This window comes from Ictalurus punctatus, unplaced genomic scaffold, assembly GCF_001660625.3.
Source record: "Ictalurus punctatus breed USDA103 unplaced genomic scaffold, Coco_2.0 Super-Scaffold_100046, whole genome shotgun sequence".
NCBI lineage: Eukaryota > Metazoa > Chordata > Actinopteri > Siluriformes > Ictaluridae > Ictalurus > Ictalurus punctatus.
This window is the reverse complement of record NW_026521087.1, coordinates 6,186,537-6,204,677: the sequence shown is the minus strand read 5'-3', so window position 1 is coordinate 6,204,677 and position 18,141 is coordinate 6,186,537. Positions and strand designations below refer to the sequence as shown.

Here is an 18,141-nt window from a genome sequence, read left to right as displayed (position 1 = left end):
GACGCCTCAGCCTCTACATCAGCAGAGCATAGGTACCTAAGCATGCTCGTAGTGACGCAGTGTTTTTAATAAGTCAACTTGTATTGTATTCTCAATATCCAATCAGTACATTTATGTCAGTAAATGCATGCATCAACACTTCCTTGACTTTGCTGAGCAGTTGTCTGTTCTTTGTCCTAAAAGTTCTTGCATATAATGGTGGTCTTCACATAACATAAGTAAATTCCCATCCTTAAACTCTTTATCTTACCTAGGCCATTTTTAGCAATTTCCTGGTGATTAAAAAAAGATGAACCCATTTATTCAACATTGATTATTTTAACAAATTCAGAGGTACCTTAACATAAAATTAAGGTTATAGTGAACTTGTAACCATCCGTTTCTGCTTGGTATAGCCCCAGTTCATGTGACAGCGCTCTGGTGTGTGTGGGACCTCGTCGTTGGCGTGCCAGAGGAGGAGAGAGGAGGCAGATGGAGATGTGTATCCTGTGTCACGAAGCGCAGGAGATCCTACCTGATGGCGCCGCCATGGTGCTCGCTGCCTTTGTCCAACACTCTCCGGTCATGTCCAAGAACTGCAAAAGACCATCTCACAATCCAGGTAAGGTTATGGTTTACAGTGTGCAAGTCCAGTAATTGGATAGGTTTGAGTAGCCAGTGTGCTTATTTCTGGAGGATACATGTGTGTTCCAGAGAGCTATAATCCCCTCTTCATGCACCCTGACCTGTCCTTTGGTACCCATAACGGCAGCTGTGGCCACATCATGCACTCTCTCTGCTGGCAGAGGTGAGGAGTTGGGCAAAATGTTACTTCTAGACAGCCTTCTACTTAATCCCAAATAAAAAGTTTTGCTGCTTTCAAATGTTTGTGGATATAGGCAATAGAATCAGCAGCTAACAGTAAATAGTTTGTCTAGAAAATAATATGACCTCTATATGGGCAATCACAATAAATTAGCTAATATTAATCAATCAGTCGGGAGGTTTTGTGACTGAAAAGTCAAAAACCTAATCTGTGATGTACAGGAAAGTCTTCATGGATGTGTGGTGATCGATAAGATGTAGATCCAAATTGGATGTGTTTGGCTTAAATATGCGATCTGCAGATATTTATTTATTTTTTGACCCAATACAGTGAGCTGATCATCGACACAAAGCATGAAACAAAGCTTGCTATGTGCACTTGACTATTTTTCACTGTCTTAGATCAAGCCAGTGTTACTTTCAAAGTCTGTAAACTTATTGCGCCTCATGGGGAAGCAAAGAACGTTAACCTGATCTGACCTTAGGAGTAAGTGCAGTGAGTATCAAAAGTTAAAGAAATCAGGTGATGGAACTTGTTACGCTTGGTAATCAGCAATGCTCGGTTGTTTAGGACGTCAGATTCTGCCATGTGCTGTGCGCTTCCCAATCAAAAATACTTTTCATATGTTCCCGTTCTTCAATGGAGGGGAGTGCTGTCCAACAGTTTACACTCCTGAGGAATAAGGTTACCTCGGAGAGCTTTACAAGCAGTATATGGTGTTCCCACGTCAATCCTACATCCATGTCAAGCTTAACAGCTCAGTGGATCAGTTTGCTTGTCACTGCTTAATAGATCTGACCAGTTCGGTCATTTCTGTGATTGCATATTACATATAAAGCTCATGGAAATTTGACAGGTTGTCAAATAATGGTCTCTTAATCTTCGAGTTATTTTCTCTTACAGATACTTTGAGACACTCCAGAGTCAGGATGCGCAGTGGCTGCATGAGCAAACCAGTTACGATGTAGAGAATGGGGAGTACTTGTGTCCACTCTGTAAGTGTCGCAGTAACACTGTCATTCCTCTCCTGCCCCTCACTGAGACCACCTGCAGGTACTCACATACAAATTGTGCTTGTGTTTATTCTAAGTGGAGTTGCTCTGAATCCGGACCGCTTAATATTTTAACCATTGCATTGGCGAATTAGTTGTAGTGGCTCTGTAACCAATGCAAACTTGCCTATGAAATGCCATGGAAGGGTACAGAATGACACTGTAACAGTGCATACCCCATTCCATTATTCCTCTTATTTATTTATATATTTTATAGCAAGGGAATTGATATCATCTGTAGCTGAATTGCATGTCTTGCCATGTTGAGATCAGAGTATAGAATTTTTGCTTATGTAAGATGGCTAATCCACTGGTGTTGCATGATATTTAGTCACACTGATTCAGTTTATTACAGTAAATTTGCCAGCTGTCCCATTGAGGTTGACATTTTCTCTGGTTAAATAGTAAAATGCATGCATGTTTGTAGTTACAGCAATAGTGAGCAGCCAGGTCTGGCTCATTGGCTGAATACAACGTATACAAGCAGATCAGAGCCTTGCACTCTGCTCATAAGAGAGCCAAGCCAACAAGTGAGTCTCATCATATATAGTGCGTGTGCTTCTTATTTGTGTGTGTATGCGTGCACATGCAGTCATATTGTGGTGTTTGTCTTTTAGATGCTGGTGAGACAGAGACTGTGGAGGACTCTCCTCCTCCTGAGAGTTTCAGACTAGACCATAAAACACAAGATGATGGAGGCCGAGCAGATAACAGACAGTTTAACTCTTGGGTCTCAGACTCGCGGGCCGGGGCCAATTGCGGCCCGCGGAACGATATTTTGTGGCCCCCTACTTGAAATCAAAGCTTATTGTTAGTGCGGCCCGCCCCCGCGAACTTTTTCTCACATGCACCTGCGTGAGTCATTGCCCTGGGCGTTTTATATTTTTTAACACTTGTGGGCTACCATAGCTCAGGCTCGTGACAACAACACGAATTATCAACGTTGATCACTTGAAACGTGTTTTGGATTACCCAGTGCAAATACGTTTTTTTTTGTCATCCAGTCATGTCTTTTTCAAAACCTGCCGTGAAGAGAAAGGTTGGCGATGAGCACAGACAATTTCAGGAGACGTGGGAAACGGAATATTTTTTTGTAGCGCACAGGGGCATTCCGACGTGTCTAATATGCACAGATAAAGTTGCGGTGCACAAGGAGTATAACATCAGACGTCATTACTCAACTATACATGCTGAGGAGTATGCAAAATACCAGGGAGATGAGCGAGAGGACCGGGTCACCAAACTTAAAACATGTCTACTGAGGCAACAAGATTTTTTCAAGAAAGCAATCAAAGAGTGATGCAGCAGTCGAAGCTAGCTACGTGGTGAGTGAGATGATTGCTAAGGCAGGAAAGCCATTCAAAGATGGCGAGTTCATCAAACAGTGCATGTTACAGGCTGCAAGTATAGTCTGTCTGGAAAAGAAAAGTCAGTTTGGCAACATCAGCCTTTCAGCCAACAGAGTGGCAGAGCGCATTTCTGACCTGTCGGATAACATTTAAGATCAACTGCGTGAGAAAGCTAGACATTTCCATTCATACTCAGTCGCTCTTGATGAGAGCACAGACGTCACTGACACTGCGCAGCTCGCAATATATGTCCGTGGTGTTGATGACAATTTTGAAGTGATGGAGGATTTGCTCACAATAATTCCAATGCATGGCCAGACCACCGGTCAGGAGATATTCCACCAGCTGTGTGATGCCATTGTGGATGCTGGCTTACTATGGAAGAGTTTTGCTGGAATAACAACCGACGGAGCACCATCAATGACAGGGAGGAGAAATGGACTGGTGGCACGTGTTCAAAGAAAACTGGAAGAGGAGGGTGTGGAAGAGGCCATTGCTTTGCACTGCATTATCCATCAGCAGGCCCTTTGCAGCAAATGCCTTAAGTTTGACAATGTGATGTCTGACGTTGTGAAATGCATCAACCATATCAGATCCAGGGGCTTAAAGCACCAGCAGTTCCACACCTTTTTGGAGGAAATAGAGTCAGCATATGAGGATGTGCAATACTTCACCGAGGTACGTTGGCTTAGCAGGGGGGACGTCTTGAAGAGGTTTTTTGAGTTGAGAGCAGAAGTGAAAGCCTTCATGGATAAGGATGGGATGGCTGTTCCTGTACTAAGTGATCCCAAATGGCTAATGGACTTAGCTTTTCTTGTTGACATCACACAGGAGCTGAATGTACTGAACAAGAAGTTACAAGCCCAGGGCCAGCTTGTCAGTGTTGCATATGACAGTGTCAGAGCATTCTCCACAAAACTTGTGTTATGGAAAGCCCAGCTTTCTCAGACAAACCTCTGCCATTTCCCAGCATGCAAGGCGCTCATGGATTCAGGCACACCATTCAGTGGTGAGAAGTACGCTGATACCATTCTAAAGCTACAGGAAGAATTTGATCACAGGTTTGCAGACTTCAAGACAGACAGAGCCACGTTTCAATTTTTTGCTGACCCCTTCTCCTTCGATGTGGAAGATGCCCCCCTTGTGGTTCAGTTGGAGCTAATTGACCTGCAGTGCAGTTCTGAACTCAAAGCCAAGTTCAGGGAGGTGAGTGGAAAAACAGACAAGCTTGGACAATTTATGAGAGAATTGCCCCCCACGTTCCCTGAGCTTTCCAAGATGTTCAAGCGAATCATGTGCCTTTTTGGGAGCACCTATCTGTGCGAAAAGCTCTTCTCCACTATGAACTTTAATAAATCAAAGTTCAGGTCCAGACTTACAGATGAGCATCTTCGAGCCATACTGAGGGTCTCAGTTGCTTCCTCCCTCAAGTGTGTAAGAGGAAGCACTGCCAAGTCTCTGGCAGCAAGGAGTAGGAGGAAGTAAGAGAAACCTATGTTCTGAAGAACCGTTCATGTTCTGCATGTTCTGAATAGTTATTACTAAAGATTAAGAAGATTGGATTGGTTGTACTGTTTTTGGGACTTATACTTGAAATCCTTTATACTATCCTATATACTTGAAATCCTTTTTTTGTGGAATACTTGTGTGAGGCTGGGCCGCATCATACTCTACCTCCAGTGGCCCCCAGGTAAATTGAGATTGAGATCCCTGGTTTAACCGGTGAGTGAAAAAGAAGAGCGCCAGATTATAACACAACTCTTAGTCATATACACGTGCTATTTATACACACACACACACCATATATGCATCAGAATATATTCACTGGACATTATTAAAGTATACTGAGGTGGGGGTCAGAGTGCTGGCTGCTGTGTTAATGCACCCCTGAGCTGAGAGGTGTGTGTCATTGAGCTAATGTGTGTTTGTGTCTGGTTTATTTGCAGGTCTTTGAATATCAATGATGCAGACAGGGAGGAGAAATATAACAGGTATTTACATACCAGTCAGTATGTGTGTGTGTGTGTGTGTGTGTGTGTCTGCACCACTTAACTCCTGTCTCCCATTTTTACTGCATTTCTAAAACTGGAGACACTGCAGGTCACGTCATGACCTGCTGTTCTCTAATGAGGATACTCTGGAGGACGAGGACAAATATGGTCACAATTTGGCCCATATCTGTTCAGCGGTGCCGTATCTAGGCCATGTGTGACAGATAATACCCACGTGTGGCCCAAACGTACTTGCTATTTGGGATGTCTGGTTGGGGTGTGAGAATTTTAGATGCTGGATTGACAGTTATATTATTAAATAACAATATGAACAGCAAGATTATTAATTGGAGTAGCATAAGTAATGAAAATAGCAAATGTTAATATTCATAAATACAGGTAATGGGATTTAGTGTTAATAGTGCAAGAGTAAGTGTAAATATGAATCTGAAACAGATGTGGCTGTTCATCTCAGTGCTTTAATTGAAGAAAAAGTCAAAACATTTTTAGCCATGTTGTATAACATACATAAAGGGCAAGCAGGCAGAGCTTGTGTCCCCAAACATGATCAGTGCTTGCTTTGATGTACAAAACTCCTCATATGGCATAGAGCACGCACCATACAGCATTCCTCAAATCTAGGCCTAATTCTAAACCACTTTAGCTGGAAGACCCACCCACACACTGTGTGTGTCAGTGACTGTGTCTGTATGGTTGGATGATGAGCAGGTGTGTGTGCGTGTGTGTCAGTGACTCGGGTGTCTGTACAGTAAGCTGATGAGCAGTTGTATCTCACTGTCTCCAGTGTTAATGTCAATGGCCTTCAGAAAAAAGTCCAGTGCTTCCTGTTTCCTCCCTTCAGACAAACACTGTTTCCCAGAATGCACCAGTGAATCAAACGATTCCTCTTGATGTTTGACATCATTTGGACTCTGCACTTCAGTGGCTGCACACTGATGCACAACTTCAATAGAGGCCAGTTGAACATCAGTGAAGCTCTTTACCATCACCTTCCTCTTCCTCCTCGCACTCAACCATGTGTTCCTTAGGCTCTGGCTCGTCCTCTGGCTCCTCCCACTCCTCTAATTTTTCCTCTTTCGTCTCTGGTTCCTCCTCTTCCTCCTCCATATCCTGCAGCTGTGACTCTACTCATGAGCGTCGTGATGCGATTGATGTGTTTATGCTGCATCTGCGGTTGGTGCCATTATTCAGCATGGATTTGGGTGTGGAAGATCTGAGGTGAAGCTGTGAGCTAATGGACTGCTAGCCAAAACAGGTTTCTCCACCTCTTCTTCTTCATGCCCCTCTTCCTCACCACCATAGGTGACTTGCAGTTTTGTTTTGCTTGGTGGGGCAGAGCAAGGACTCGTCTGCTGCAGTGAAATATACTGACTTCTGCCTACCACCATCATTGTTGGGTGTGGGGTCAGATTCATCTATAGCTCCAATGGCAGAGGTTTAGATGCATCAGCATCAAACTCGATGCAGGCTTTTGAATCAAAGTCCACCTCTGATAATGCTTTTGGTAAGTTTGACTCAATTCCCAACAGAACTACAGATGAATCTGATTGCTTGAAAGGAGAATTGTGCAAGGTCTGATTTGAGTGAGTGTCTATGATCGGATTTCTCCTCTATGATTAAACGCTCCTCATCATTTATGCTCTTAAACACTTGTCCAAAATCACTGTCCTGTCACCTGTGTAGATAAATCCATCACATGCTCATCCTTCACCTCCATCCTTCCATCCATGCTCATCATCTCCAGCTCGTCTGATCCTGATTGGGTGAGATCCACCACAGCAGGTGGGCTGAGGTTATGGCAGGGTGGCGTGGTTTTGGCATCCTCCATCGTCGTGTGTTGGTCTGGGCCCTGTTGCCATGACAGCGGGAGCCAACTGGGTCCTGAGTTCTGATTAACGCTGTCCATCATGAGGCTGTGCAGCTGTGACTCGGCCTGGACCAGGTCCTGCGCTTTCTGCACACGCTGGTCACTGTAAATACAACACATACAAATACAACAGCACGGCACACTCTTGACTTCAAAAAAGAAATTGCAAGCATTCTAGCAAAATCTTTCAAAAACAATTCCTCTATTGAGAACTGCCCTCCTGCTTTCTGGACTTTTCTTACTCAGCAAGAAAAAGAAAACACAAACTTCAGCTCCGGTACAACCGACCTTTTACTACGCATAGAACATCTCTATTTGAGGAAGAGTAAGAAAACATATAGTTAAAAGTAAAAATACTAAAGTGTACCGTAACCCTAAAGCTGATTGTTTGGTGGGGAGGTCTGATTGCTTATTCGGAAACAATCTGATGAGACGCTGTGACATTTATTTCTTCTGGTTTAGTCAAATTCAGATTAATGTTGTTTACAACACAGACAGCAGAAAATCCAGGTGGAGGAGTTTCAGTTTCTGACACTGTGGTCTCAATATCTTTAGAACGAGGAACTGAACTCTCCATACCTCCTGAACCACACCCTGATCACAAGCACTTGGTACTAATGGGCTAGGGGTTAGGCTTTTGGAGTTAAGGGGTTAGAGGTAGAGAAGATGACTTAGGCAGTAGGAAATTACCTCTGTTACAGTGTTGGTGGACTTGAAATGTGGAGTTTGTGGAATATCAGTAAGACTGTAATTCCCAGAATGCACTGCATGAGATGAGAGTGAGGAGGGTGCAGGATTCTCTGCAGTGCCAGTGTACACCTCAGAGCTCTGGACTCGAAACTTTACATTCTGAAACCCTGCAAGACAGAATTGTGTCCATAGCACATTATCAGTCTTACCCTGTGTGTGTGTGTCTGTCTGTCTGTCTGTCTGTTTGTCTGTGTGGTCACTTCTTCCATAAGTTCCATGTGTTGAGCCATGGCTGATGGATCACAGGACCTGCCCGATGTACGTGTGACATCCTCAAATCCCTCAGAGTAGAGGTGAGGTGTGTGCGTAAATGGATTCATGAGAGTTTCTCATCTCTCTAGAGACGGCTGTTGAGGAGCAGCACATGTAGACGGTCACTTCTGATTTGCATTCGTTTCCCAGCAGCACTGAGTACTTTCACACACACTGTGACTCAGTCTCCAGCATACACCCCAACTCCGAGTCTCTCACACAGCGATGAATCTCTATGAATCTCTGCATGCAACAGAGCAGCTGGGTCCTGCTGACCCCACACATGAAGGTGAGAAGTGCGCGTACACACACACACACACACACACACACTGTATTTCAGCCTGCCTTGCTGAATTCCAGAAGCTGCTGCTAATAAGCTAGTTTGTTCACTGTGTGTGCGTGTGTGTGTGGAGGGGGGTGGTGGGTTGTATTATTTTGGAAACACACACCTGTATTTGGACTAAACATACTAGCATGACCACAAAAAGATTCAAGACCATGGCTCTACTGACGAGAGGCCATCAGGTTTGAGAGAACGCTGATATTCTTGTCCTGGGTTCGATGGAAACATGGTGTCAGAATGTGCGCTGGTCTTTCAATACAGTTCCCTCTGAAAGGTTTGGAACAACAAGCCCAGGATTTGTTTTTACTATACACTGAAGACATTTGGCTTTGCGATATGTCAGTGATTTTTAGGACATTCCAAACATGTTCCAATATTTTTGATCATTTGAAAAATGGGTAGGTTTAAACACAAGGTGCCATATTTTAAGTTGTTTGACCAGAATTTAATTTCCTAATATTTACATCTAAATTTGTTAATCAACTCCTATTCATCATTTGATCTCAAGCCCAAATGTTTCCAATATATAGCAAACCAAAATAACTGCCCTTGCTGTTCTAATACTTTTCTCCATATAATTTGAATAGCTCAGCAGCGGTGTTCTTCACAGTGGCTGACAGTTTTTGGTCTTGGTCTTGTCACTGAGTTGACCTTAATATTAAGTTGACCAGATATTAAAGGTGCGAATTTATCCCAACTGAGCAAGCCACTGAGTGGCGACGGTGGCAAGGAAAAACTCCCTAAGATGTTTTAAGAGGAAGAAACCTTGAGAGGAACCCGACCCAGAAGGGAACCCATCCTCATCTGGGTAACAACAGTTAGTGTGAAAAAGTTCATTATGGATTTATATGAAGTCTGTATGGCCTTAGGAGCAGCCGTAGTCCCAGCAGTCTGGAATTAAAGAAGATTTGAGCTCCATCGAGAGGCAGAAAGGATCTGGATCTCTAGTATCTCCATAAATTCGTGTGGGGCTCGGCGAAAGGAGAGAGGGAGAAAAAAGATAATTATGACTGCGAAGTAGTAGAACAGAATCTAGTCAGGGTAGGCTTGAGTAAACAAATACGTTTTAAGCCTAGACTTAAACACTGAGACTGTGTCTGAGTCCCGAACACTAATAGGAAGACTGTTCCATAACTGTGGGGCTCTATAAGAGAAAGCTCTCCCCCCTGCTGTAGCCTTCACTATTCAAGGTACCGTCAAATAGCCTGCATCTTTTGATCTAAGTAGGCGTGGCGGATCATATAAAACCAAAAGGTCGCTTAGATACTGTGGCGCGAGACCGTTTAGTGCTTTATAGGTTAATAAAAGTATTTTATAGTTAATGCGAGATTTTACTGGGAGCCAATGCAGTATTGATAATATCGGTGTGATATGGTCGTATCTTCTAGTTCTCGTTAGGACTCTAGCAGCTGCATTCTGGACTAACTGAAGCTTATTTATATTCCTACTGGAACATCCAGACAGTAAGGCATTACAGTAATCTAATCTAGAGGTGACGAATGCATGAACTAGTATTTCCGCATCATGTAGTGACAATATGTTTCTTATTTTAGAAATATTTCTGAGATGAAATAAGGCTATCCTAGTAATATTATCTACATGAGCATCAAATGATAGGCTGGAGTCAATAATTACTCCAAGGTCTTTAACTGCTGTACATGATGAAACAGAAAGACCATCCAGAGCAACCATGTGATCAGAAAGATTTCTTCTAGCTACACGTGGGCCTAATAAAAGTATTTCTGTTTTATCAGAATTAAGTAGAAGGAAGTTAATTAACATCCAATGTCTAATGTCCTTTACACAATCCTCAACTTTACTAAGCTTATGTCTGTCCTCTGGCTTCGCTGAAACATACAACTGTGTATCATCAGCATAACAGTGGAAGCTAATCCCATGTTTACGAATAATTTGACCTAGGGGTAGCATATATAAAGTAAAGAACAGTGGGCCTAAAACAGAACCCTGTGGAACTCCAAAAGTAACTTCAGTACGCATGGAGAAATCACCATTTACATCTACGAACTGATAACGATCGGTCAGATAAGACCTGAGCCAGGAGAGGACTGTTCCCTTAATACCAACAACATTTTCTAATCTATCAAGTAGAATAGTGTGATCTATAGTATCAAAAGCTGCACTAAGGCCGAGTAACACAAGCAGCGAGACACAACCCTGATCGTAAGTCAGTAGAAGGTCATTTACTACTTTAACTAACGCTGTCTCTGTGCTATGATGAGGTCTAAATCCTGACTGATACATTTCATGAATGTTATTCCTATCTAAGTACGAGCATAACTGCTTTGCTACAACCTTTTCTAAAATCTTAGAGATGAAGGGGAGATTTGATATTGGTCTATAGTTGGACAATTGAGACGCGTCAAGATCAGGTTTTTTAATCAAGGGTTTAATAACTGCTAATTTAAGTGATTTAGGTACATAGCCAGTGATAAGGGAAGAATTGATTATATTTAGAAGTGGTTCAATTACTCCTGGACAAATCTGTTTAAACAAACATGTAGGTACGGGATCTAGTATGCAAGTTGATGAATTGGCTGAAGAGATTAATGTAGCTAGTTCGGTCTCTCTAAGCGGAGCAAAACACTCTAAACATTGATCTGATATTGCTACATTGTCATGTAATGGGTTTGTTACAGTACTGTCCGGTTTTAATTTAATGGCCTTTATTTCACGTCTAATATTTTCAGCCTTATCAATGAAAAATTTCATGAAATCTTCACTGCTATGTAATGATTGTGTTTCTCTCTGTAGTGGTTTTATTCCTAGTTAATTTTGCTACTGTGTTGAAAAGGAATCGAGAATTGTTTTTGTTGTCTCCTATTAAGGTGGAGAAATAGATTTTTCTAGCATCACCAAGAGATTTCCTATATTTCAGGAGGCTCTCCTCCATGCTGTTTGAAATATCACCAGTTTGGTTTGACGCAGTTTACGTTCTAATTGTCGAGTGGTCTGTTTTAAGGTTCGCGTTTGATCGTTATACCAGGGTGCTAATTTTTTCTCTCTAATTATTTTTCTTTTGAGTGGAGCCACTCTATCTAGCATGTAGCGGAGTGTTGACTCCAAGCTTTCAGTTGCCTGATTGAGTTCTGTCGGATCAGACGGTGATCCAAATCTAACTGATGTCTGTGCGAGGTTACTGATGAAGCTCGGTGCAGTAGCTGATGTGAAAGTACATTTTATGCAGTGGCGAGGTGGAAATATGATCCATACGTATTATGAACGAGATAAGAATGATCGGAGACAACTTCAGACTGTGGAAGTGTTACAATATTTCCTATACTTAGTCCGTATGTTAGTATAAGGTCAAGAGTGTGACCACCATTATGAGTAGGTCCGATTGCGTTCTGATTAATCCCTACTGAATCTAAGATGGACACAACCGCTGTTCTCAGAGGGTCTTCTGGGTTATCAAAGTGAATATTAAAATCACAGACGATTAATGCTTTATCTACAGAAACAACCAGGTTTGAGAAAGTTTGCAAATTCACTAAGAAATTCAGTATATGGCCCTGGGGGCCTGTAAATAATAGAGGAATTTACTTATGTAGCCACAAAAAAAAAACTTTATACTGGTATAAAGAATTTCAAATGAATTAAATTTATGCTTAGGTTTTTACTATGGATGAGTCCAACACCTCCTCCTCTACCAGTTGAACGAGGCTGATGTACATAACTGTATCCAGGAGGACTGGCGTCATTTAATGCTATGTACTCGTTTGGTTTAATCCGAATTTCCGTTAAACACATTAAATTACATTCCTGATCAGTAATGATGTCATTAACAATAAGAGCCTTAGACGCAAGAGATCTAATGTTTAATAGTCCTAGCCTCAGATCAAAAGTGCTGGCTGTGCATTCAATATGATTTAATTTTATGTTAATTAGGTTACGAAGATAGACTTTCCGAGATTTTCTATATATTTGTATAGCTCGGGGAACAGACACAGTCTCTATAGTATGTATTACCTTTGCCGGATTTTTAGTTGAACATTGATTATACTGAATGTATCACTTGGAGGGTAGCGCCTTGGAAATGTTGTCTGAAAGCAGTTCCGCTCCAAGGCTGCTGGGGTGCAGACAATCAGGACGAAACAACCTAGGACGCTCCCAGAACAGATTCCAGTTATTGACAAACACCAGATTCTGCTCATTACACCAAGAGACTAACCAATCATTTAATGCTAGAAGTCTACTGAACTTTTCTGCTGTATGTGGGAAGAGGTCCAGAGACGATGATCTTCGCGGTGGGTGATCTGCCTCGATCAGGCTGGAGAAGTCCCTCTTCAGAACCTCCGTCTGCCGCAGCCTGGTGTCGTTCGTCCCCGCGTGCAGCACAACCGCTCCAATGCGCTCGTCCCTCTTCAGGATCCCGGATACCTGCGCAGCGACATCAAGGACACAAGCACCAGAAAAACAGTGTGTGCGCACCTTACCTTTAGATGAGGCTACAAGCGTTGGGTCTGGTCTGACGGAGAGGGGCGAAGCGGTTCCTGGTTGGAATCTCGAACACCGGAGGTGGAGAGGGTCCAGCCCGCGCCTTCCGCCACTGGTTCACCCAAGGCCCGAGGTGTGTTGGCACCGGCGTGACGGGAGACCACGGCTGGGAAAGTCCTAGGTGCACGGTCCCTGCACAGAGAAACACACGGCGTAGAGGGGCTGGGAGTGGAAATACCACGCTGTGTGCTTACCTTGGATATGTGGGCCGAGGCACAAGATGTTTCCAGCGCAGTTTGTCGCTCCAGCAGCTGGGCCTGCTTATCGAGTAGGCCGCGGATCTGCTTCTCCACATCCTCCAGTTCCAGCCGCACCATGTGAAGCTCGAGCGAGTCCTCATCTGCACTCAAAACCGGAGAGACAGCAGACATATTTGTTTTTTTAAAACAGAACAGCGGTAAGTGAGAAATGTGAAACGTAAACAAGGCTAGCGGTAGGTGATGCTAGCGGGCTATGGGCTACAAGCTAGTCACGGATGTTTGTAAAAAAACAAAAAAACAAAAAAAAACGTGCTTGCAGTTGATGAGACACTTGGATTTCATACGTTGATCTATAATACAGTCACAGGTTTGGATTTTAAAATGCATTTTATTTAATTTCTGTGTGTGAGTTATTTAATGACCTCATGCTGTGGTTAATGGGAGGAAAATCTCTCTTCTCTTTATCTCTTGGGTGTGTGTACTGGAGAAACACACAGTTCACCAGCTCCCTCTGCTGGACATGTGTTGCATTACCTCTCTCTTTCTCACGCACACAGTCCGTATATACTGAATTTGCCATGTGACAGGTGTTCCTGGTTCAGTATGGGTGGAGCTTATGTAAATTTTTTTCAACTTAATCATGTGACATCCGTTAGCTTTGCTTTCCACTTGTTCAGCTTGATCAGCTATTTAATGCTGTATAGCGACTGCTGGGAGGTAACGTTAATGTTCGTTATATTAACTAGTGGGTAGGTGACGGGCTAGCACAGCTGATATTACTAAACTATTATACTGTTTAATTATAGGCAGGCTTTTATGCCCACAAATACTAAAGAAATAAAAACAGAAGCTAGTGGTAATGTTATAAAGTTCAGATTATACTTAAGCTCCGCCCTCATTGACTCAGACACGCCTGTCAATTGGCACAAAAAGCTTGCTATTTAAAAAAAAAAAAAAAAAAAAAAAAAAAAAAATTAAAATTATTCTAATTTTACTAACTATTTTACAAAATATCAAAATGTGTCCTTTTATGTGTGTGTGCTTCACAACGTGGCCTTATTGGTATCTTCTGTAATCTATGAACTACTGATCTGAACTGTTAAATAAGAGGTGTAATTTTAATCAAATTATAGTGATATGAAAATGTAAACTGTAAATAAAGTCTCTTTTTATCATGAATGTGTGTGTCCACTTGATCCCTTGGCATGAGCAGGGATATTTATCTAGAGTATCAGTTACTATATGAAGTCTGTAGTAACAGCATTTCTCTGAAGATGATTTAATGGAGCTTGTGTTTAGAGTGTAACTTGTACTTTAGTTTTCTTCATTTTCCCAAAATTTAACACCAGATACTTCACAGTACACGAATACCACATGGAGATACAAACTTTATAGTTGACATGAGGGTAACACTGTTTACACAAGGGTAATAGGGTTGACACTGAGGTAACACTGTTTACACAAGGGTAACAGGCTTGACACTGAGGTAACAGGGTTTACGACCTTTAAGTGTAGAGATCTGATTAATTTTATGTACATATGTGTTCATGAATAAAAAAACGTACTGTCGTGTCTGCTCAACTTTTTTTTGATGAGGGCTATGCAAATTGAATTTAAATTCACTAGTCTTACTTAAATTTCCTATATTAACTTGTAGATTTTAATTATAAATATATTTTCTAATTATTATAGTCTCTATTGTATCACTGGAACAATGGCCCATATACACTCAGCTAATCACGTGACAGCAGCACTGTACATGAAATCATGCAGCTACAGGTCAATAGCTTTATTAATGTTCACATCAAACATGTATTATTGTGTATGGGGAGGACCGGGTGGGTGTGAGACCCAGTTTCTGTCCCAATTTCTGTCCCAGTCTGGCCCGGCTCCTTCAGTAACTACTTTATCTGATGTGTATATCAGCTGCTTATTTCTTCTTGGCCTTTACACACAGTAAAGGTTTACTGTGCTGCAGTTTTACATGTCTTTATTCTTTTGACCATTAGGGGATCTCCAATGTAAACCCTTGAGAAATTAAACATTTTCAACACATCTGTAATAAAGCTGCAACTTTTGGGGTTTTGAGGGTTTTTTTTTTTTTTTTGGAGAGTTTTTTCCGGGTTGGAGGGTTTGAGGGTTTTTTGGACTGTTTTGGCGGGTTTTTTGGGTTTTGAGTTTTTTAGCATTTCGGAGGGTTTCAGAGGTTTTCTGTATTTTTTTTAAATTATTTTTTTAGGGTTTTGGAGGGCATTGGAGTGTGATGATCATGGTGACAATGTTGACGATGTTGATGACGATGATGATGTTGACGATGATGATCATGATGACGATGATGGTGATGATGATCATGATGACGATATATGATGACTATGACCATGATGATGGCAATGTTGATGACGTGATTATTATGATGATGACGATGAAGATGATGATGACGGCGACGATGATGATAACGATGGTGATGATGATGACAATGACGATGATATGATGGTGACGATGATGATGATGATGATTACGATGATGGTGACGACGAAGATGACGATGATGGTGATTATGATTACGATGATGAGAACTATGACGATTATGATTACGATGATGGTGACGACGATGATGACGGTGACTATGATGATGACGGCAATGAGGGTGACAATGATGGCAATGATGACAATGACGACGATGATGACGGTGACTATGATGATGATGGCAATGAGGGTGATAATGATGACAATGACGATGATGATGACGATTATGAGGACGATGATGATGATGATGGTGATGGTGATAATGGTGGTGATGATGATCTGAAGTCTTTATTTTCTCCTACAGCGTGTATGAAGCAGTGCTGCACAGAGCAGATGACGGAATGTCTGGACTGGATTATGGCTGAATGTAAGAATTTGTATTCAAAATTTCTGCAGAGTACGGCGATTTATACAGAAGTCAGATGGTTGAGTAGGAGTAAGGTACTTCACCGTTTTATTTCCTTGGTGAGTGAAATTAAGGCTTTAATGGAACCAAGGGGGGGAGGACACTAACCTGTTGTCTGATGGCTGCTTGATCTTGCATTCTTGGCTGATGTGACAGAGAAATTGAATCAGCTCAATCTTCAGTTACAAGGTAAAGACAAAACCATATGTGATATGATCAGTGCTGTGAAGGTATTTAAAGCAAAACTGTCATTTTACCTTCAGCAATTGAAAAACAAAAGATTGCAACACTTCCCCTCATTGGTAAAGACAGAAAGAAAGCCATGCAAATGCAACCAAAGTTTTGGATGTACTCGAGTATTGTGACCTCCTGTCCAGGCTTGGGCAGGAATCTGAGGAAAGGTTCAGTGATTTTGAAAATCTTGAGATATGTGTGGCATTTGTTGCCAAGTCTTTCATGGAGATAGTCATGGATCACATTTCAAAGCAGATGGCTGAACTGTTTAATGTCAATGCTGTAGAGATGGACTTGGAGGTTATTAATCTCCAAAATCATATCCAGCTGAAATCTCAGCAACATTCACAACATTTCTGGAGACTTGTAGACCCAGGAAACTACAAGAACATTCACCAAGCTGCCCTCAAAGCATCTGCTTTATTTGGATCTACAGACCTTTGTGAAGCAGCGTGTTCTGATATGAACGTGATCGAATCTAAATTCAGAACAAGACTGACAGATGAACATTTAAATAATTGCATAAGAGTGAACCTAAGTGCATACACACCAGCATATACCTCCCTTGTGGAATCAATGCAGTGTCAGTCAGCTCATTAACTGTAAATAAGTGTGAATGCACTTCATGTCATATTGGATATTCTGTGTTTACAAACAGTAAAGAAGCACTAAGAATTCAAGTGGGAAGCAGAAAGAGTTGTGGGAGGCCTAAGGCACATTAGGTTGACCCATTTATTTTCAGGCAGGTGATTCCTTCCTTTTGTGCCAACTACCATAAAGCAACCTCCGTGCGTTGGCCAGGAATCGAACCCAGGTCAACCGTTTGGAAGGCAGCTATGCTCACCTCTATACCACCAATGCCACGCTGGCAAGTCAACGCTGCTGAACAAAGTTTAAGTATGTGCTCTTCTCGTCAGCAGACCATAGGCAACAGCTAAAGGGAGCTTCTGTCATGGTTTCTGTAGTGTAGTGGTTATCACGTTTGCCTAACACGCAAAAGGTCCCTGGTTCGAGACTGGGCAGAAACACGCTATAAATTTTGAACTTTGCTTTAATAACTGACCGGTTGTCATCACTGTAGGATCAGGTCCTCTAGGAACAGCCGGAAAGCGAGACCTTGGACAGAGCAGATTTCCTTTTTTTGGGCTTTTGAAGCAAAGCAGATAAAATTTGCTTACAAAATGAAAGGGAGTCTCTGGTTTTCCACAGAAAGTGGAAGCCTGGCTCTTTCGTTGCTCAATAAGACTCTGAACGTGACTGGAAAATTTTCCGTAAAGTACTGGTCACCAAGTTCACCTATCAGCAAGAGGTCTACGCCCGAAAAAGGCTGGGAGCGGTTTCCGTTCCATTGAGCTTTTGTAGCAAGGCAGATAACAGCTGCTTGCAAAATCACAGGCAGTTTCTGCTTTTCCACTGAATGTGGGAGCCTGGCTCTTTCCTTCATCAAGAAGACAAGAGTAATGATGCGCTTGATTCGAGGGGTAGGGGTAGACATGGCCAGGGAAGAAGAGAAACAATACAGAGCAGCAAGTAGTTACACAGACTCCTGAATGTTCTCAATAACCATACATTTCATGTAAACACCAACCAGAAAAACTGAAAATATATGTACACACTGTATTTCACAATAATTAACAATGGTCAAGTCCATCAATAACGTAAATGTCCAAGTCTGTTAAGTTCAGTACCCCAACTAAACTTTCTAAATCTTACGGTTCGGTCCCCATTTGGGCGCCACTCTGTAGCGTGGTACCTTATGGGGTTTGGACGCCAGACAGTTCAAATTAACAGTCACTTATAACTTATAATTTGGACATCACTCAGAATAAGG

General features: G+C 42.1%; 1 protein-coding gene and 1 non-coding gene across 2 annotated transcripts; both read left to right on the top strand.

The window, feature by feature from the left end:
• Window positions 1–694: 694 nt before the first annotated feature.
• On the top strand, window positions 695–3,277 carry LOC128630227 (E3 ubiquitin-protein ligase UBR2-like). Its single transcript, XM_053678829.1, has 4 exons — window positions 695–787; window positions 1,709–1,858; window positions 2,285–2,387; window positions 2,475–3,277. The coding sequence occupies exons 1-4, from the start codon at window positions 714–716 to the stop codon at window positions 2,529–2,531; spliced, it is 384 nt and encodes a 127-aa protein (XP_053534804.1). The 5' UTR covers window positions 695–713; the 3' UTR covers window positions 2,532–3,277.
• Window positions 3,278–17,265: 13,988 nt separating this feature from the next.
• On the top strand, window positions 17,266–17,338 carry trnav-aac (transfer RNA valine (anticodon AAC)). Its single transcript has one exon. It is a non-coding gene; the product is annotated as a tRNA-Val (tRNA).
• The last annotated feature ends 803 nt before the right edge of the window (window positions 17,339–18,141 follow it).